The sequence below is a fragment of the Bufo gargarizans genome, chromosome 8, assembly GCF_014858855.1.
Source record: "Bufo gargarizans isolate SCDJY-AF-19 chromosome 8, ASM1485885v1, whole genome shotgun sequence".
In the NCBI taxonomy this organism is placed as follows: Eukaryota; Metazoa; Chordata; class Amphibia; order Anura; family Bufonidae; genus Bufo; species Bufo gargarizans.
The window spans coordinates 14,851,872-14,874,854 of record NC_058087.1 but is presented as its reverse complement, the minus strand read 5'-3'; the positions used below and the strand labels follow the sequence as shown (position 1 = coordinate 14,874,854).

At 44.5% G+C, this 22,983-nt stretch overlaps 1 protein-coding gene across 1 annotated transcript in view; it reads left to right on the top strand.

Moving 5' to 3' along the window:
- Positions 1 to 21,719, top strand: part of CSRNP3 (cysteine and serine rich nuclear protein 3) — a 67,443-nt gene extending 45,724 nt beyond the window's left edge. The window contains exons 3-4 of the mRNA XM_044305020.1: positions 18,403 to 18,699; positions 20,679 to 21,719. Coding sequence (XP_044160955.1) covers positions 18,403 to 18,699; positions 20,679 to 21,719 — 1,338 coding nt within the window. The remainder of the gene's footprint in view (positions 1 to 18,402; positions 18,700 to 20,678) is intronic.
- Positions 21,720 to 22,983: the final 1,264 nt, after the last annotated feature.

Below are 22,983 nucleotides of genomic sequence, written 5' to 3'. Positions count from 1 at the left end.
TATATACCCTTTTAGGGATAGATTTCAAATAGCTCTGATATAGCAGAAACCACTAAATTATGAAATTGCTAAATTGGGAATTGTATTTCAACCCAGAACAAAAAATGTGCTTTGACGGACACTAAATAACTTTCCCAGCCACAACAGGACAGCGTTAACGAGAGATTTAGCAGGATATAAATTTGAGGCCTAGTATTTAGGCGCTGGGTGACAGGTATGGGTTTAGTGACAGAATTAGACTTGGAAATACACAGTAGCGGGTGTGTGTGAAGTTATTCTGAATGACCCAATGTGCACCTTGAATATTATATACCCTTTTAGGGATAGATTTCAAATAGCTCTGATATAGCAGAAACCACTAAATTATGAAATTGCTAAATTGGGAATTGTATTTCAACCCAGAACAAGAAATGTGCTTGAACGGACACTAAATAACTCGCCCAGCTACAGCACTAACGAGAGATTTAGCAGGATATAAATTTGAGGCCTAGTATTTAGGCGCTGGGTGACAGGTATGGGTTTAGTGACAGAATTAGACTTGGAAATACACAGTAGCGGGTGTGTGTGAAGTTATTCTGAATGACCCAATGTGCACCTTGAATATTATATACCCTTTTAGGGATAGATTTCAAATAGCTCTGATATAGCAGAAACCACTAAATTATGAAATTGCTAAATTGGGAATTGTATTTCAACCCAGAACAAGAAATGTGCTTGAACGGACACTAAATAACTCGCCCAGCTACAGCACTAAGGACAGATTTAGCTGGATATAAATTTGAGGCCTAGTATTTAGGCGCTGGGTGACAGGTATGGGTTTAGTGACAGAATTAGACTTGGAAATACACAGTATCGGGTGTGTGTGAAGTTATTCTGAATGTCCCTATGTGCACCTTCAATATGATCTACCCTTTTAGGGATAGATTTCAAATAGCTCTGATATAGCAGAAACCACTAAATTATGAAATTGCTAAATTGGGAATTGTATTTCAACCCAGAACAAGAAATGTGCTTGAACGGACACTAAATAACTCGCCCAGCTACAGCACTAACGAGAGATTTAGCAGGATATAAATTTGAGGCCTAGTATTTAGGCGCTGGGTGACAGGTATGGGTTTAGTGACAGAATTAGACTTAGAAATACACAGTAGCGGGTGTGTGTGAAGTTATTCTGAATGACCCAATGTGCACCTTGAATATTATATACCCTTTTAGGGATAGATTTCAAATAGCTCTGATATAGCAGAAACCACTAAATTATGAAATTGCTAAATTGGGAATTGTATTTCAACCCAGAACAAAAAATGTGCTTTGACGGACACTAAATAACTTTCCCAGCCACAACAGGACAGCGTTAACGAGAGATTTAGCAGGATATAAATTTGAGGCCTAGTATTTAGGCGCTGGGTGACAGGTATGGGTTTAGTGACAGAATTAGACTTGGAAATACACAGTAGCGGGTGTGTGTGAAGTTATTCTGAATGACCCAATGTGCACCTTGAATATTATATACCCTTTTAGGGATAGATTTTAAATAGCTCTGATATAGCAGAAACCACTAAGTTATGAAATTGCTAAATTGGGAATTGTATTTCAACCCAGAACAAGAAATGTGCTTGAACGGACACTAAATAACTCGCCCAGCTACAGCACTAAGGACAGATTTAGCTGGATATAAATTTGAGGCCTAGTATTTAGGCGCTGGGTGACAGGTATGGGTTTAGTGACAGAATTAGACTTGGAAATGCACAGTAGCGGGTGTGTGAAGTTATTCTGAATGACCCTATGTGCACCTTGAATATTATATACCCTTTTAGGGATAGATTTCAAATAGATCTGATACAGCAGAAACCACTAAATTTTTAAATTGCTAAATTGGGAATTGTATTTCAACCCAGAACAAAAAATGTTCTTTGACGGACACTAAATAACTTTCCCAGCCACAACAGGACAGCGGTAACGAGAGATTTAGCGGGATATAAATTTGAGGCCTAGTATTTAGGCGCTGGGTGACCGGTATGGATTTAGTGACAGAATTAGACTGGGATATGGCCAAAAAATAACCACACTATTGCTGGTTAAATTCACTTGGTGATGGGCGCAGCTTGCCCCTGATGTAGTATATGGCCAAAAAATGAACAGACTATTGCTGGTTAAATGCACTTGGTGTCACAGCTTGACCAACCACACTACTGAGGGTTAAATGCACTTGGTGACGGGCGCAGCTTGCCCCTGATTTAGTATATGGCCAAAAAATGAACAGACTATTGCTGGTTAAATGCACTTGGTGTGATAGCTTGACCAACCACACTACTGAGGGTTAAATGCACTTGGTGTGACAGCTTCACCCTGATGTAGGCTTTAGCCAAAAAACAACCACACCATTGAGGGTTAAATGCACTTGGTCGCAGCTTGTGCTGGCGCACCACAAGACACAAAATGGCCGCCGATCACCCCAGAAAAATGTGACTGACAAACGGTCTGGGCAGCCTAAAAACAGTGAGCAATTGAGGATCAGCAGCTCAATGATCCACAGCTGCAGATCGATCAGTTAATCAAGTCCTTTGGAGGAGTTAATCTGCCTAATCTCGCCCTACTGTCGCAGCCGCAACCTCTCCCTACGCTAATCAGAGCAGAGTGACGGGCGGCGCTATGTGACTCCAGCTTAAATAGAGGCTGGGTCACATGGTGCTCTGGCCAATCACAGCCATGCCAATAGTAGGCATGGCTGTGATGGCATCTTGGGGCAAGTAGTATGACGCTTGTTGATTGGCTGCTTAGCAGCCTTTCAAAAAGCGCCAAGAAAGCGTCACAAAAGCGCGAAGAAAGCGACGAACACCGAACCCGAACCCGGACTTTTACGAAAATGTCCGGGTTCGGGTCCGTGTCACGGACACCCCAAAATTCGGTACGAACCCGAACTATACAGTTCGAGTTCGCTCATCCCTACTCACCACCTTTAGCTCCTTGTAGGCTACTTTCAAACCTGTGGTGTAGTTTTTCTGTATTGAGATCTGGCAGAGGATCTCAATACTGGAAAAGAACGTTTCCATTTAGTCCTCATGCATTCTAAAAGCTGCGGTTTTGTGTCCGATCATAAAAAACGGGGAAAAAATGCATCTGTTTGGATTTCACACAACCTTATCCCAACGGAACAGATGCATCCTGATGAGCAAAACGGATCTGTTTAATTCCGGTATTTAGGTCCTCTGCCGGATCTCCATACTAGAATTAACAACGCAAGTGTGAAAGTAGCCGTAGTCAGATTGGCAGCTCGTACGCGGAAGCCATTGGCCAGCGGCTGATACTATTCAAAGAACAATTGGTTTCAGCACTTTGTATCCTTAAGTCTTATATTTTAAAATATCCACAAAAAATATGGCATAATATGGTCCATTACACCCATACGTTTCAAATCTTGTTCACAGCGTCTGCAATGAAAAGTGCACTAAGCTTTTCAAACCAAAACAGGCCCATCTCTCTACAGTCCTGCAAAAGAAACGGGAGTAAGAACAAAAACCTGGAACGGAACAACATATTGCATCAATCCAAACAATGTACCTGTGTATTACGAGTCCTCGTCAACAATTGCATCCTATAATGTTTTATAAATACTGTACATGAAAGATCCCTTTTATAGCTGAGGCCTATTTGAAATTCAGTATACAAACATAGAATCGAGTAGGCGTCTCAATGTAGAGCATTTTTCTCCCTATATTTCCCCTTGTGTTGGTCTCAAACCACTTTCAATACCATAAAACAGGAAAATTTGTAGAGAGCGGTTGTGTTCCTCAGTAAAATATTCTGATATATGATCTGCTATGCTTGCTTTGAGTTTTTCTAACTGTGCATCCAATATATGATTAATTGCATACAGTGAAATTAATTCTGTACAGGACATGGCCGGTGTTGCAATTAAAGGGGTTGTGCAGCCAGTGTATATTGATGAGCTGTCCTTAGGATAGGTAATCAATGTCTGATCAGAGGGGTTCTCTACGGCACGCCACCAATCAGATGTTTGAAGAGAAAGCGGTGCTCATACGAGCATTGCTTCTTCAACGTTACACTGCACATGTCTCTCTTGCCGCGGCATAGTGTAATCACAAGTGAATGGAACAAGCACTTGTAATTACACTGCACTTCCGATACAACGCACAGTGTAATCGTGAACAGGAAGTATCGCTCGCACGAGCACCACCTCCTCTTCGAACAGCTGATTGGCGGTGGTGCCGGAAGTCAGATCCCCACCAATCAGATATTGATGACATATCCTGGGGATAGCTCATCAATATGTACAGGCTACACAACCTCTTTAATAAACTACCTGATATTGTAAAACTTTTTGATGCATTAATAGTGGAGATGAGCAAATTTCCAAGAATTTCATTTTGGGTCTGATTTTGGTTAAATCAGCTGTTAGAATAGTCACCCTGGTTGCCCTAAAAAGTTGTGTATGACACTTTTTAGGTTCCTGGGATGGAATCCAACCCCTTTCGAGCTCTTTAATGCAAAGACAGCTTTAGCAATGTCAAAGTGAGGGATTCTCTCTACTTCATTCTAATGTCACCCCCTGGTGTTCAATCTGTATAGCTTTGTGCATGTCCAGCTACTGATGTGGTCGCACATGCTCGGTTCCATCTTCCAACTGTCCCCAGCTATGTACAGTTAGAAGCCGTGATTGTTACAGGGATAGAAGGTAAAAAATCGCAAACGTTTAGGATTCGACTAAATTAGAACCTTTTGGGGAAATTCATAACAAATTTGGCTTGCGAAGAGTTGGTTTGCTCTATTTTATCCTCCAACTGTCATCAGTGATATATACTGTTAGAAGCTGTGACAGTTTCTTGAAGAGGGCAGCAGCAGAAAGGACACCCCCACCTGAACTGTGATGGGAAAAGAGCTGCAACTGAAAGGACATGCTCCCTTAGAAGCCAGTCTGAAGAATATCCAGCAGAGGAATAAATGGGGGGAACTCTGGATCCATGTGAGGTACAGGGCTGGTTCCAGTTCTGTTAGTTATGTGCTATATGATGTCTGAATTTCCTTTTGTACATCAATCATTGCATAATGCACTTAAGGAAAGTAGTGCATGGCCTTTTAGCTCTAGTATAGGACGACTGCTATGTATACTGAAAATAGTGTTTCCCGCCAGGGGCTTTGGATATAACGAAGTGATAACTCGCTGCTTCTCACAGTCTCTTCTCAGTGTGAAATCTAAAAAGGAAATTTCCTCATCTTTAATAGTACCTGTAAATCTAAGATTTAGGGTGTTAATAATTTACTCCCAGAAGCAGTGTATGAGCGCCACATTCAGACTCCAGACCATTAGCAGGTCATCAATGTAGCGCCCAAAACACAGGATCTGTCCCCTAAGGGGATGGATGCAGAAAAGATGACGTTCTCCTCCCACCAGGCCTGGAGATATAAGATGTACATGGGTAGTGGTTCTATTCGATGCTGGACCTTGTTGCTTCTCTATGGCCATCCGGGGGCAGGTTTACAAAACAAACCCCAGGCAGGTTGCTGTTCATTTTACACCCAAAATTGCATGTGTTACCTGCATTTTTTTTTATGTTGCGGATTTGACGCAGTTTTGCTGCAGATCTCACCCTTGCATTGAAAGAAATGACATGCTGTGGATTTCAAAATCTGCACGGCAGGTCAAAACGAAAAAGCAAAGTGTACGTGAGATTTATCTAATCTCCTATATCTTGCTGGTACTGTATAACACTGTGGTCTTTTTTGCGCAGAAAAACATCACGTAATCCGCAACAGGGTTATGCCCAGGGCCAACCAGGTCAGGCATGCGTGGGGGCAGGCAGGGTTAGCTTAGGATGGGCTTGTGGAATGGTGTTTTGGTACTATCCGGTTATTCTTATGTTTTTGTCTTATTAGTGGTTTCTACTTGTGAAATAGAAAGGAACATTCGTCAGGATCACAATGAAAATGAATCTGTTATACAACAGCACCATAGAGAGAAAGAGAGATGGGCAGATAGATGATTAGAGAGAGATGGGCAGATAGATGATTAGAGAGAGATGGGCAGATAGATGATTAGAGAGAGATGGGCAGATAGATGATTAGAGAGAGATGGGCAGATAGATGATTAGAGAGAGATGGGCAGATAGATGATTAGAGAGAGATGGGCAGATAGATGATTAGAGAGAGATGGGCAGATAGATGATTAGAGAGAGATGGGCAGATAGATGATTAGAGAGAGATGGGCAGATAGATGATTAGAGAGAGATGGGCAGATAGATGATTAGAGAGAGATGGGCAGATAGATGATTAGAGAGAGATGGGCAGATAGATGATTAGAGAGAGATGGGCAGATAGATGATTAGAGAGAGATGGGCAGATAGATGATTAGAGAGAGATGGGCAGATAGATGATTAGAGAGAGAGAGATGGGCAGATAGATGATTAGAGAGAGAGAGATGGGCAGATAGATGATTAGAAAGAGATGGGCAGATAGATGATTAGAAAGAGATGGGCAGATAGATGATTAGAAAGAGAGATGGGCAGATAGATCATTAGAGAGGGAGAGAGATGGGCAGATAGATGATTAGAGAAAGAGAGATGGGCAGATAGATGATTAGAGAAAGAGAGATGGGCAGATAGATGATTAGAGAGAGAGATGGGCAGATAGATCATTAGAGAGGGAGAGAGATGGGCAGATAGATGATTAGAGAAAGAGAGATGGGCAGATAGATGATTAGAGAGAGAGAGATGGGCAGATAGATGATTAGAGAGAGAGATGGGCAGATAGATGATTAGAGAGAGAGATGGGCAGATAATGATTAGAGAGAGTATATAAGTAGAGCTATACAAAGTTTTTTAAAATTCGATTCAGCTGCTTGATTCGCTATAAATTATACTACTTTTACACTTGCATTTGGTGAGGATCCGTCATGGATCTGCACAGACGGATCCGTTCAGATAATACAACCATCTGCATCCGTTCAGAACGGATCCGTTTGTATTACCTTTAACATAGCCAAGATGGATCCGTCTTGAACACCATTGAAAGTCAATGGGGGACGGATCAGTTTTCTATTGTGTCTTTGGCTCCGTTTCGTAAGACGGACACCAAAAAGCTGCAAGCAGCGTTTTGGTGTCCGCCTCCAAAGCGGAATGGAGACTGAACGGAGGCAAACTGATGCATTCTGAGCGGATCCTTTTCCATTCAGAATGCATTAGAATGCAAACTCATCCGTTTTGGACCGGTTGTGACAGAACCTGAACGGATCTCACAAAGGGAAAGTCAAAACGCCAGTGTAAAAGTAGCCTTACTTTGTCACGAATCGCTTTTCCATTGTATGGAGTGGGTGCAATGACTGGGAATGGCGAAAGCACCACTCCCCGTCATTTAACCCCTCAGATGCTGTGTTCAACGCCGATCGCGGCATCTGTGACTCGCATTCTGCTTTTCAAGGGTTAATCTGGATCGAAGTCCACTTCGGATACTTCAGCACTACATATAAGCGATGTATCAAGTTGTGTTAAGACAAGAGGCAACAATGTAAGACGAGAGGCAACGTTCTTCCGCTTAATCTTGCCATTCTCCAGTAGATTAATCTGATGTTGCCCACGGATGGATTTTTGCACCGCTAAGCAGCATGCGTTACTCTAATGTTGATTTGGAGTATAAATTCCCAGAAGTGACATCCAAGATGCTTCAATTTGAAGGAGGCGATTTTTATTAGGCAACATGTCTGCAGTATCCACCAGAGAGGAAATCCAGCATTTGCAGCAAACACATTAAGATTCCGACTAGTATTCCTCAGAAGTCAGCAAGATAATGAGGCCATTGCTATGCAAATAGGCTCATTATTATTAATTTGTGTCAGCTCCTGAGAGGTCCTCAAATGGCATTTTGGAATTTAAGAAAGAAAAAAATGAAGGGAAAAAAAGTTGCGGTTCATGTGCCTTAAGAATAATAATTTGGCGAATTATTTTTTATTTGGTTGACTTTACTTTCACATTTCTGCCTCTTTTTCTTGGAAGCCATATTAATTACAGGATTTGCCAACATGTTTAAATTGCAAGACTTTAAAGAGGACCTGTATCATCTCCTTTTATAATTCTGGAGTATTTTTTTTTTTTTTTTTCATCTACTGTTTGTTGTGCCATTCCTTTTATTATTCCTGCTAGATGTTATGAATTTCTAGCAGTTTGAAGTGAGGGTCCAGCGGGGTGTTACCATTTGTTGTGTGTCCCTGGCAGCAGGAATCGGATAGTGTCAGACTGTGTGCAGGGACACACCCCTAACTGGTAACGCCCGTCTAGTTCTTCATTTCAAGCTGCTAGTAATTCATTCATAACTTCCAGCAGGAATAATAAAGGAATGGTACAGCATGGTCATAAGGTTACAAGTCCTCTTTATTTTTATGACTCTATGATGTCTCATTCCTTTTATTATTCCTACTAGAAGTTATGAATGAATTAGTAGTAGTTTGCAATGACGGTCCAGATGGGCGTTATCAGTTGGGGTTGTGTCCCTGCACAGTCTGACACTATCCAGTCAGTGCTGCCAGTGCATGGACACACTCACAACTGGTAACACCCATCTGGACCTTTATTGAAAACTACTAGTAATTAATAAAGGAATGAGACCTCATAGAGTCATAAGAATAGATGCTTCAGAATTATTACATGTGGAATGCAAAGCATTAATAAAACCTATCAGGTAAGGTGACACATCCTCATTAATGTTGGGTGGCACAAAGCCACAACACTACAGTGCTGAACTGTGGTGGACCAAGTCCAAAGGAGACCCCTGTGTAAGAACAGCATGCGCGTTCTTTACCATCATACAGCCGATTTGTCAAGGGCAGAGTGATTGGCTATATTCATTGCCCAGTGTATGTATCAGTATATATCAATATTAGACATGAGCAAAGTATTGAAAAGTTCGATTCTGCGGCTTCACAGAATTTTACAAAAAAATTGGCTTTGTGACAACTTACTTCGTCACGAAGCGCATTCTTTTGGAAGTAGTGAGTGCAATGATAGTCGGCCAGGATTGTGCCGCCCCACATCATTGTACCCCATTAGATGTCCCGTTCATATAAGATCACGGCATCTGATGGCGATAATCGGGTCTAATAAAAAATAATACGTTCAATCCTACTTAGTACTTATCTCATCAATTTGCTCGCGACGGACCATCTTGTTTGAAGATCTGGTGCAAAATCTTGCGTAGCCCGCCGCAAACAAATGGATTAGGTAATTATTTCTGTTTTAGTTTTTTTTATACCATTTCAAGGAAAATTGATTTGCTACCACAAAGCATGAGGAAATTGGGCTGAACACTAATCATTATATATATCAAATCATCAGTAAGAACAGGCCCAATCCTATTGTTTAAAGGGGTTGTCAGCAATTTGTTTTTTAACAAAGGCTCCCTATAGTTTAAAATAATAAAATAAGCCAATAATCCCCTTACCGATTTCCCCACTGTTCTCATTCCAACATGACGCACCCTCTCCAGTCTCTCCATCCCTGGCCTCACCAGTGTCTCCTCTCGGCCAGCGATTGGGCAAGTGGGCATTTTCTGCGTGTCAAGAGGGACCTGGAAGCGGAGACCGGTGGGGATCACTAAGGGGAGTACTACGTTTATTCATTAATTTATGCCCCAGGGGGAGCCTTTAAAAAATTATAAAATAAGCACCCCTTTAAGGTATAGAAGAGTAGTTCAGGCCCAGGAGAAATATTGTGTTGCGGATCTTACGACAAACCTGCAGTGATTGTGACTGGTTGATGCGGATTTCTGGCTGGATTTTTTTTCACTACCCTGTCTACTTGTATTGTACACTGCTGCAGATTTGTGATGTGGAATCCACACTGCAAATCTGCGCCAATATCTGAATATGTCCTAAGAGTATAAGTAATGCCCTTGCATTGGTGTAGATGAATTACACTGCAGAGTCCCTACCGGTCCATATTGGCCACCGTATGCCGATGTATAGAGTACGTGTCAGGCACCGACCCAGATGTACTAATGTGAGTGCACCTAGGTCCTGGCACAATTTGGTGCATCTAGGTGTCCTAGTCCGAAAAGGGACATGACTTTACAGGAAAGGGGGCAGGGTCCACGTTGCGCCATTATGTGCCACAATTCTGGTGTATATCCCTGTCTGTGAGTCAGCCAGCCAATAGATGGTATAGAATTAGAGAACATTGGGATGAATCTGGTGCAGGTCTCGGCAGCCTGTCTAAGGCCCTGTTCACAGTCACGTTTGAATTCCAGTACCCTGTTATGGCTGAGGATCAGGCTACCGGAGCCCACCGTATACAGCATTGTCAGATACCACTCTGTACCGCCAGATCTCCATAATGGGATTCAGCGGTGATTCGGCTGCTTTCCCAGCATAAACGCCAGATTTCGGCCGGACAGATGCCAGTGCATGCGGTTTCTGACACTGTAATACAGTGTAATACCACTGCATGCATGATGCCTTAAAAACTTCAACCCCTTGCCAATCACCCATTGACTATATATGTCGAGAGGTTGGCATATATTACAGCAGCACACTAATCACAGGAGCCAACCATCAGTGACAGCAGGGCTCCCCATAGAGAAGGCAGGGGCGTTTCTTTTTTCGCTGTTCCTGCCTTTCCTAACGCTCTATACACAGCGCTAAATGAGCGCTGTGTATAGATGTCAGGAAGTGGCAATACCACTTCCTGCTCCGATCCCGGAGGTCATGTCATCGCCAGGGGCCAGGGAGTCTGCAATGCAGGCATGGTCAGATCAGCTCTGCAGTTAGATCGTATAAGCATGTACAACCTCTCTAGGGGCTGTATCAGTGGCGGATCCAGAGCCTGGTCTCGGGAGGGGCACTTCCAGATTATTTTCTGTCTGCCGCCACAAGACTCCACAGTGTAGAGGTATACTGTATATTGTGTGGCACAGTGTAGGCTATATGTGTATAACATAAACATATTTCACATGAAAACTTACAGTTACTTGGCTTGGCCCTTGGGGATCTCGGACGCCACTTCCACACTTTGGCCGGAGGCTCGGTGGAGCTGATGTTGTGTTTTATCCTAATGAGAAAGATTTAATAATGATGATTTGGAGAATGGGCAGAGGGAGAGCAGAGCAGGGAGAGGCTGCTACTAGGGGGTCATACCATGGGGGAGTAATAATGCCCCCCAGTAGAAATAATTCTCCTTATAATGTGACAGTGCAAAAAATACCCCCTTGTAATGTCCCCATAATGTACAATGTAAAGTACAAAATACCCCTATATAGTGCCCCCAGTAAATGCCCCCATTTCCTCCCTTTCTCCTAGTGCCCCCCATAATGTACCAGTATAAAATGCCCCATATATAGTGCCCCAGTAGATGCCCTCAGTGTCCCTCATAATTTGCAAGTATAAAATACCACTTCTTAGTGCCCCCCGTAGATGACCCCATAGTATTCCTCTCCCCCTTCCCCATAGCACCCACCATAATGTGTCCCAGTATAAAATGCTACTGTACAGAGCGCCCCCATATAAAATACCCCTTCTTTGTGGCCTCAGTAGATGCCCCTATAGTGCCCACCAATAATGTGCCAGTAAAATGTGCCCTCATAGATGCCCCCCAATCACGGGCCAGTAACAAGAGGCCCCCCCTAATGGGCCAGTAACAAGAGGCCCCCCCTAATGGGCCAGTAACAAGAGGCCCCCCCTAATGGGCCAGTAGCAAGAGGCCCCCCCTAATGGTCCAGTAGCAAGAGGCCCCCCCTAATGGGCCAGTAGCAAGAGGCCCCCCTAATGGGCCAGTAACAAGAGGCCCCCCCCTAATGGGCCAGTAACAAGAGGCCCCCCTAATGGGCCAGTAACAAGAGGCCCCCCCTAATGGGCCAGTAACAAGAGGCCCCCCCTAATGGGCCAGTAACAAGAGGCCCCCCTAATGTGCCAGTAACAAGAGGACCCCCCTATTGTGCCAGTAAAACTATTGTACATATAAAAAAACACTTATACTTACCTCTATGTCAGCGTTGCAATGCAGGCCTCTTCTGGCCTGTTTCCCGCGCTGTACGACTGTGCCGGCCTCTGATAGGCTGCCGACCTAGTGCCTGCAGCCTATCAGAGGAAGGGGAAGGGATATGCCTCTCCCTCCCCTGCCCGTTCGCTCTCGCAGCATAGCCATCTGTATCGCTGTCCTGAGCGCTTATCTCCCTGTGCCCTGAAGCCGCCGTCCCGACCTCTGAGCAGCTCAGGGGGGCAATTGCCCTGTTGCCTCCCCCCCCCCCCCTGGATCCGCCAGTGGGCTGCATTCCCCCTGTAACTGGGGCTACTATGTCAGCCCCAGTCATGGGAGAAATCGGGAAATCAGCAAAAAAATAAATAAAATAATGCTCCCACAGAGTGTAACAAATAAAATAATTCTATACACCTTAATGCAGCTTCTAGTACCACCCCCCAACCGCCATAACTAGAGATGAGCCAATCGAAACTGACTAAGTGGAATTCGATCTGAATTTCATAAAAAGTTTGATATGCACGGAAGCTGAATTTCCTAAAATAGCTGCTGCACGTGTGAGGACATGGAGAAAGGAACTCTGGGAAGGCGGGATCACCCACAGCCAGCCCTGTGATGTCACACCCCTATAATTAGCTTCTGCCATTTACCAGTGTATTTAGTGCAGGGAGAGACGTCTGCAGAAGCTGGGGACAGTGTTAGAAAAAACTTCATTGTGCTAAAAAATTAAATAAAATAAATGATTTAGAAGTGCAGGGAAAGATTATTCAAGGTGTAGGGAAAGGATAGGGAGGAATCATTCCACTGTATTTATGTTGAACAGGGTTCAGTAGGAGAGGTTACAGCCAGGGTAATAGGAACAATCCTATTACACCTTGCTGCACTGACTGGGGATCCAGATTGCCATTATACAGCTCTGTAATTCTAGCAAACAGTTCTTAGGGTGCAAGTGCTGATTGATATAGTCATTAGCAGTGTTTATTACGAGGACATTTTTTTTTTGCCCTTGTGCGGTGCAGTTATATGTTCGAAAGCATTTTTTGTCGTGTATTAGTGACAAAAGTAAAATATATTTGCCATTCAGAGGTGCAGTTATCTGTTTCTAAAGCCTTTTGTGGCGTGTATTAGCAGAAAAAGAAAACTGAACCGCTGAGCGGCAAATATATTTTATCTGTTGTAAAGCCTTTTGTGGCTTGTTTTAGCGGAAAAATCAAAACTATATTTGCTGCTCAGTGGTGCAGTTATCTGTTATAAAGCCCTTTTTTTTTGCATATATTAGTGGCACAAAAAAAGAATTTGCCGTTGTGTGGTGAAGTGAAAAAATTACAGACTTTCTTGGGGTGTTTTAATTTACTATTTATTTATTTGATCTAACAGTATGTCAGACAGAGAAGTGCCAGGCGTAACAGAGGCCTAAATGTTTCTGGCGCAGGCAGAGGTAGCAGCAGAGTAAGGGGCACATGGCAGCAGGGGTCACAGCGAGAGGCCTGAGCTCCCGGTGTCATCTAGCTGTCGTGTCATGACCAGCAACCCAGCAGCTCTTGAACATCAGACACCCCAAGAAACATTAGCAGCTCTGGAAGGCGGGCAAGTAGTGATGAGGAGAGTGGCGTGGGAGCTGGTGTTGCGAGCGGTCAGGCTCCTGACCTAGAGACTGTTGAGTAGGACATCAGTAACGTGCAGACAGTAATCGATGATGATGATGTAGCTGATCGCACTTGGGAGCCGGGTAATGGGGCTTCATCATCATCAGGAGAAGAGGCTGGCAGCTTGCCCGTGAGCGAGCAAGTCGCTGGCGTGGCCGGGAAGCAGCAGGGTGGCATCAGTGGGAGGTCAGGAGCCAAATTTCCCCGGGGGAGACCACCTGCTTTGCAGGAGTCTACCTGCTTGAGAAGTAACGGTTCACGGAGGCAGCGGCAGTAGCAGTCAGTCAGTGCGTAGTGTTGGGGGTAAAATCACCTACTCGGCGGTGTGGCAGTTTTTTGTTAAGCTGCCGGAGGAGGTGAACATGGCCATATGTAGAATATGTGGGCAGAAGATGAAGCGTTGCCAGGGTGCCAATGTTGGCACCACGGCCCTGCGTCAACGTATGCAGCGTCACCATAAAGTGGGCTGGGACAACCGTGGCTCCGATGTGGTGGTCCAGTCTGCCACAGCAACTGCTGCATCACCCAGTGGCATGCAGTTAAGGCTTCACCACTTTAGCCGAAGGGAGCTGTCTGTCCTTCCCATCATCTGCTGGTCTTGATGTTCCTGCTCCTCGTTCTCCTACTTCTCGTCAGTCATTAAGTCAGCAATCAATCACCAAAGCGATTGCCAAGAGACAACAGTATGCGTGAACGACGCAGAAGCTGAACGTGCTCCTGTCCAAGTTGCTGATGCTGCAGTCCCTCCCTTTGCAAGTGGTGGACTCCGCACCTTTCAGAGAACTGATGGCTTGTGCTGAGCCGAGGTGGAAAGTCCCAAGCCGTCATTTCTTTGTCCTAAAGGCAGTACCAGCCCTGCACACACACATGTAGAACAGAAGGTGGGCCAGTCCTTGAGCCTGTCGGTGTCTGTCAAAGTGCGCGGCAGTGCCGACGTGTGGAGCTGTAACTACAGTCAGGAACAATACAGGTCCTTTACGGCCAACTGGGTCAATGTGGTTCCTGCACAACCACACCAGCAACTTGGCCAGGAGACGCTGCCTTCGCCTCCGCGTTGCCACGCTGTTGGTCCTGTGACAATGTCCGCCTCTGCCTCCTCATCCTCCACCGCGTCCTCAGCCTCCACTGCAGGGACAATTCACAGGGGCCTCCAGCATACCACATGTGCAGGGCATGGCGGTGTCACGCTGTACTGCACCACGTTTGCCTGGGTGAACAGAGTCACACAGAGGAGGAACTGCTCTGTGTCCTTCATAAAGAAATTGAAACCTGGCTTTCTCCGCGACAACTCAAAATCGGAACCATGGTGACTGACAATGGGAAAACATGGTATTGGCACTGCATCAATGAGGGCTGAGCCATGCGCCCTACATGGCACATGTGTTCAATCTCGTTGTCAAGCGGTTCCTGAAGTCTTCCACCCATTTGCAAGACATCATCCTAAAAATGGCCAGGAAACTTTGTATGCACTTCAGCCACTCTTACACCGCAAAGCACACACTCCTTGAGCTGCAGCGGCAGAACAACATTACCCAACATAGGCTAATATGCAATGTTTCCACCCATTGGAATTCCACCCTCCACATGTTGGACAGACTGTATGAACAGAGAAAGGCCATAAATGATTTCTTGATGATCCAAGCAGACAGGAGTACTCCCCTGTGTAACTTCGATGTCAGCCAGTGGCAGCTCATGCGTGACACCTGCCATTTGCTCAAGCCCTTTGAGGAGGCCACGTTATTTGTCAGTAGCTAGGAATACTGTATGAACGATGTCATTCCACTGCTTCATGTCCTGGAACAGATGCTGGTAAATCTGGCTGGTCAGGGGACTGGAGACGTGGCGCCTAGATCTCACATCCACATGAGCCCTGTGGGGGTTGAACTGGCGGAAGAGGAGGACATTGGAGCACAAGCAATGTGTAGCAAAATGGGTGGTTTTTCTACACAGGTGACAGGAGAGGAGGAGCAGGAGTAGCCAGAAATGCTACAGGGTGATGAGGAAGATGAGGCATAGGACCTAGACACACCGTGGCAGTATGCAGTGGAGATGGAGGCAGGGAGTCCCTCCCAGTCACTTGCACAAATGGCCCATGCATGCTCGCTTGCGTAGTTACAGCTGAATTGTCACCATTCAGCAGAGGGATGACTTCTGGCTCTCCACCTTGTTGGACAATCGCTACCAGTCCAAAATGGGGGCCTTTTTTTTACACCCACTGAGATGGAGGACAAACTGAACTACTATAGAGACATCCTATGTAGTCAGTTCGCCGCTGCCTATCTGCACCATCGTCCATCCTCTCGCAGGTCTGACCGGGGGGGGGGGCATCTGCGCTCACGTTCCACTGCCATGGCTGCTGGGGAGGGGGGGGGTGGGGTGGCAGGAACAGTACCAGCTCCATCAGCAGCAGCCAGAGTCTAGAGTCGCTGATGAGCAGCTTTCTTCACCCGCATAGTGAAGAAACTACTCACCAGCAGCTAAACGTAGAGAAGAACCTGAACCAGCAGGTGGTGGCATACTTGGAGTGCACCCTGCCAGCTGTCATTGAAGATCCGCTGGACTACTGGGCAGCCAAACTGGGTTTGTGGCAGCAACTGGCTGAGTTTGCTCTGGAAAAGCTGTCCTTTCCAGCCAGTAGTGTTGCATCAGAGCAGGTGTTTAGTTCGGCAGGGGCCATAGTTACCCCAATAAGAACACCTAAAATGTGGAGAGACTGACCTTTGTCAAGATGAATCCGGTGTGGATCAGCCAGGATTTCCACCCAACAATGCCTGATGCATCAGACTAGATCATTCATGGTGCCACACCAACACTTTGACAAAAGAGACCGGTTTCTTCTGGCTACCTGCCTCAGCTACTATTCTGATGCTGCCACCCGTCTGATGCCACACATCTGATGCCAAGTGCTCCTTCTTTCACCCACCATCTTCAGCTGGTACTCTTATTGCCACCCACCTCCACACTATGTCACATTGCCACTCTGTGGCCTCCTCATGCTGCAGCCATCTCCACACTTTGTCAAATTGCCACTCTGTGGTCTCCTGATGCTGCTGCCACCTCCACACTGTCGCCTTGCCACTCTGTGGCCTCCTCATGCTGCTGCTACCTCCACACTGTCACCTTGCCACTCTGAGGTCTCCTCATGCTGCTGCCATCTCCACACTGTGTCACCTTGCCACTCTGTGGTCTCCTGATGCTGCTGCCATCTCCACACTATGATTGTGCCACTCTGTGGCATCCTCCTGCCTCCACCTCCAGACTCTGTCATTGAGACACTCTGTGGTCTTATGCTGTTCCACCCTCCCCACTTTGACTGGGCCACTATTTTGCCTTTCACCCTGGCTAACATCATCATTTATTTGACCCTTCTTCTGATCTGTCAGAAGGAAGGAAAAATGGCTCACAACGGATCCTGTCTGTGTAGCAGCTGTAAGGCCTGTATGGTCCCATCAGAATTGGCTTGTGATTTGGTAGCTAAAAGCAGGAGTGGGTACAAAACACAGAAGACCTGCAAATATTCCATTCACGTGTCATCTCTGTTTTGGATCCACACCTGTTTTTTTGGGCATTAGCAATACTGATGGACTACTGACCATTCCAAATGCTGACTGAGTGAAGGCGGATGCTTAACAGACAGGATCTGTTTTTTGGGGGTTATTGTTCTGACGGATCAGAGGAAGGGCAAAATATTCAGTGACGTCAACACAAACTTACTGCTGACACCCACTCCACTTTGTCGCGTGTGCTCTACTTATATAAGCGGTTAATAGAACAGGTTCTGTAGACATCTATGTGGAATCGGCTGACGACTGTGTAAAAGGAGTGCGTTTCTTCTTGGCGCTAACATTGACCTGTAAGGCTGAGCTCATATTTAAGTTATTTGGTCAGTTTTGGCCCTGTGACTGCCCAAATAAGTAAAGTGTGCAGTGATTCTAATAGCGACGCCTGTCATCTGCATGTCATACTGACTTACAGTATTATTTCACTACCAGAGCAGACTCCCTATGCGTGTTACTGCAAGGCACAGTGTTCTACACCACTATAAAGGCTCTCTGCAGCCAGGAAATAGCCATTTTTTTTAACGTAATTCGCCACAAATTCGTATCGAGCCGAATTTTTTCCCCCAAAAATTCAGCGAAACGGCAAATCGTATTTTTTTAAAATTCGCTCATCTCTAGCCATAACCTATACATCAAAATGATTGTTATGGAAAGGGAACAGATTTTTAAAAAATATTTTAGTTGCATGTTGTGCTATTAACAAATAAATACATTTTCAAAAATGTGAAAAACTATTTTCCCCCTTTTTCCTGGTTCTAGAAAGTTATGGCTTTCAAAGATGCATGTACTAAAAAAAAAAAAAAAAAAATGCGGAAGGGTGGTACATGGGCCGATCAGGAACTGATTCATTATGAATATGTCATGGCCAACTTCTCTGCTGTTCATTATGATGTTCTGTTGCCAGATGAGTGTTGTCCGTGTATGGTCCCAGCCATAAGCAAAAAAAAATCTATCAAAAATTTTGTAGAGCGAAGTCCATCTGACATGACACATTTACCTTACATTTCTCCAAATTTAATTCTTGTATAATTATTATTTTAATCTAAGCTACACTGGATATATGGTCATAGGAACCCAGGCAATGGAAGGGTTTAATTTGTGCAGCACCAGGAAACAAACGGCCCAGGCCGAGTCATTTCTGTCATCAGCATATTGGAAGCCAACGCTGTGTTCATTGACCCGTCGATATTTCTTACACTCTGCATTTCCATGTTCTTTCAGATAACTAAAAATGGCACAATCGAGTCTGAGGAAGCCAACATTCTTACCCTGGATGATATTTCAGATGATGACATTGACTTGGATAACACAGAAGTAGATGAGTATTTCTTTCTGCAACCTCTGCCAACTAAGAAGCGGAGGGCCTTGTTGCGTGCGTCTGGGGTGAAAAAGATCGATGTGGAAGAAAAACATGAGCTGCGAGCCATCCGTCTGTCCAGAGAAGATTGTGGCTGTGACTGCAGAATATTTTGTGATCCAGAAACGTGCACATGCAGCCTTGCGGGCATAAAATGTCAGGTGAGAACTAGTCCTTATAATTATAATTGTACATTGTGATCAGTGGGGAATAGGATCCCATAAGTCTTAGGGCCCATTCACACCACCGTATTTTCCATCTGCATCAGATCCGATTTTTGCGAACAAAGGTAAGCATTTTCAACATGGGGTGGAATGTGCAGGACCGCAAAATGCTGGACACACGCAGATGGCATCCATGTTTTTCAGATCTGCAATTTGCAGGCCACAAAATGGATACGGTCATGTGCATGGACCCTAATCCCCCTTTAATCAGACACGATTCACAGGGTAGGTGATAATAGTTGATTATAGAAAAGCCCCCATCAGGCACCAGATTTGGAGCTCTGTAACCATGAAAAACCATTCTCCGACAAGTATCAACATGCCAGTGGCGTACCTAGGGTGTCTGGCACCCCCCTACCCCAATACTTTAAAAAAAAATTGTACCCCCTCACAGTAGTATTGCCCTCATTGTACAGTAGTTTTGTCCAGATATGTTCCCCTCACGGTAGTTATGCCGATATTGTGCCCCCTTACTGTAGAATTTTCACAGTAGTTATGCCCACATTGTGCCCCCTTCACAGTAGTTATGCCCTCTTTGCTCCCCTTTCACAGTAGTAATGCCCCATCTGTACCCCATAAGTTGTAATGCCCTCACTGCGCCCCCATAACAGTTGTAATGCCCTCACTGTGCCCCCATAACAGTTGTAATGCCCTCACTGTGCCCCCTTCATAGTAGTACTGCCCATTGTACCCTATAAGTTATGCCCACTCCCTTCACAGTTGTATTGCCCATTGTGCCCTCTTCATAGTAGTAATGTCCATTGTGCCTCCTTTACAGAAGTAATGTCCATTGTGCCCCCTTAATAGTAGTATTGCCCCCTGTGCCCCCTTTGTAGTAGTAATATTGCTCTCTGTTCCTCCTCCATGGTAGATATGCCCATTGTGCCCCCTTAATAGTAGTACTGCCCTCTGTGCCCCCTTTGTAGTAGTATTGCTCTCTGTTCCTCCTCCATGGTAGATATGCCCATTGTGCCCCCTGCACTGTAGTAAAGCCCTCTGTGCCTCCTCTGTGTAAAAAACAAAAAACAGACACAGTACCTACTCACCTTGTCCCATTCCTGAAGCTCAGATCCTGCTCTCCCCTGCAGGCACAGGTCGCTCTGCAGCATTGTGTGATAGAAGCTCAGGCAGGATACCGGGCTTCAGGCTCCTGCCACACCGTCCGGCAGCGCAATCTGTGCCTGCAGGCTGACTGGTGGAGCAGGAAGAAAACTCCCTGCTTCACCAACCAGAGCAGGAGAGACAGAGCGCAGGAGCTGAGTGACAGGACCGCAGCTCCCGACACTCCAGCAATGAGCACTTCCATTTCTATTGATGGAAGCGCTTATTGCTTCTGGGCTCTGGCACCCCTCTCAGAACAGGACTTTTTTCTGCACCAAAACAGCACAAAAATCGCATAAATCTGCACTAGTTATTGCAGTTTGGTGTATTTTTTTTTAATGCAGTTTTTGGTGCTGCTTCTGTTTAACAACCCCATTGAAGTATAAGAGGAAAACCATTCTACATATGGTGCGGAATCGCACAAACAATTGACCTACTGCGGATTTTAAAATCCACACAGTTGGTCAATTTCTGCACCTAAGAGAAAAGCAAAGTGTACATGAGATTTGTACTATGCTGCATTTTTTCCACATGAAATCCACACAGAAACGCACGTAATCCGCATTGTGTGCAGCCTGCCTTAGACTAAATGAATTTCTAAATTGTATTCAAGGTTAGATTGGCTTATTAGATTATTTTAGGGGAGTCGTCGTTGGGAAGCAAGTACGTAATCTTCCCTTTACAGGTCTGATAAATGGGGAGGGGGGACTTTCTTAAACCCATTTTAATTGGAGGGTCTTGTATATGGTGCAGCCTCATATGTATTGACCTGACTCCAGGTTTAGCACCTTTACTTTATCTTTGTTTCTTTAAAGGTGGATCGTATGTCATTTCCTTGTGGATGCTCCAAAGAAGGATGCAGCAATTCAGCTGGACGAATAGAGTTTAACCCTATTCGCGTACGGACACATTTTTTGCACACTATCATGAAGCTGGAGTTGGAGAAAAACCGAGAGCAGCAGGTGTCTGCAGCGAATGGTGGCCATGTTGACGTTGGCTCAATAGCCAGTTCTATGGTCCACACTGGCCACCCTGTAGAATATTCAATCGCCGAGAATTTTGAAATTGAAACAAATTCCCAATCTACAATGATGCACTTTCAGAATTCGGAGCACCTGGACTGCAGTGGTGAAGAGGAGGAAGACGATGGGAGTAGTTACTGTAGTGGAGTAACTGACTCCAGCACACAAAGTTTAGCACAGAGTGAGTCAGACGACGACAATGAAGATGATGGTGATGACGACGATGAGGAGGAGGAGGAGGATGACTGTGACAAATCGGATGACTTTAATGAAGTATCCCATGAGGACAATCTGTCTGTACCTTCTGTCCTCTGCTATTCTGATGCCAATTCAATGCATGAAAACCATTTAAAAAATTCTCAATATTACGCCAACACCTCACCAATGTATTACCAAATAGACAACCATAATTCCAGTGCCATGAATCCAATGACCGAACCGTACTCGGAACAAGATTCAGTGAAAAATGGTACTGCAAATTTGGTGCCTTACAACATGAGACCTGAGCAGTTTGACTATTCAAGGCAATCTGGTGAAGGCTACACCAATTCTCATTACCCTGTAACAAATCCATCGGTGATAGTCTGTTGTGCTACTTCAGAAAATGACAACAATGGTCACTGCAATACTCTGTATGCAGAACATCGCTCAAGTCTCCCACCGGTAGGGTTTCGGTCTTATTTAAAAAATTCTTCAACTGATGGATATGTATCAAACTTAAATGGTGGTGGCCACCATGTACCTGAACTTCTGAATGAAAATACCATTTCGGAGACCAGCAAACTTCATGAGGAGTGCATGAAAGCTCCCATAGTGGAGACCGTACCAGTTTAATGGGGTAGATCAGACAAATCATCAACTTGCTAATGTTTCATTGTGATTTATTGGTTTAATATATAACAAAAACAATTTTTAACCATGAACCATTCAGAGAAGAACATACTTTCTTCTTAGTCCTACTTTGAGGTTCACTTTTTACGTCACCATGGCACTGCACAACACTGTTTACCAATGCTTAAAGTATTTAAAGATATTTGTTAATTAGGAAATGTTAATTTCAATATGTTAACCATTATATATTTCAGTGGAGGCCTTCTATTGAAAAGGTCAAGTAAATCCAATCTTTGTATATTTATCGGGTCCGTGCAAGATATGATTCATAAGCCAGGGGAAATCACTCTTGGCTTTCGCTGATGTGGTTGAACTATAAAGCCCATCGTTGCCATTTGGGTTTTTTTTTTTTTTAGTCCAGCTACAACGAGCCTGTGATAAGTATTTATTGATACTCGAAGCCTAGAAAACATTAAAACTACTTTGTGATTTTTGTGATAAAATATAGTTCTGTGATTTATTTATGAGACTTCTATGTATCATTCCATGTGCCCCACCTTCCCCTGATTTTTGCTTTTTATTGACATATGGACTTTTAACCTACAAGAGGATGGTTACGAGATTGCAATATACTCTACCTGCAAAATAATCTAGATTTTGGGGTATGACTAGTCAGGGTTAATATAGGCAAGATGAATAGCTGTCTGACAATCCTTAAAACACAATTTTCTTATACGATTTGCCACCAATGTTGTAAAGTTACTGTATTGGGTCAGTGCTGAAGAGCAATGTCCTAGGTGGTATAAGTCTAATGTTAAAATATGGCAAATGTGCCAGTAACCTCCAAAGTTTTGAGGTGTTTTTCTTGTCCTCTTTATTTTTATTTAGTTCTTTACGCTCGCCAGGAAAGTGTTAATGCTGCTGACAAGTAGTGGTTGATGCATTTTTCATTATTTTGAAAAGTGTACCTAAAAGGCACTAATTTCAGCTTTAAAACCTCATCATAAAATGCAATTACTGTCAAGAATCCTTTTTTTTGGCTGTGGATGAAGCTCTATCTCCAGACTGCTCCCCCAAAATACAGTTTCTAGAGGGGGCAGTCTAGACTACAGTTATAGGGAGTGCTTTAGGCTGCTGTCATGGGAGAGTCCAGAGTGCATGGCCAGACACAAGTTTTATTTAGCCCAAAAACAAATTTAATTTGTATGTTAATTTAAAATCTTGTCAGCTAGAATGTAATTTATAATGGGAGTAATAACACGTGACA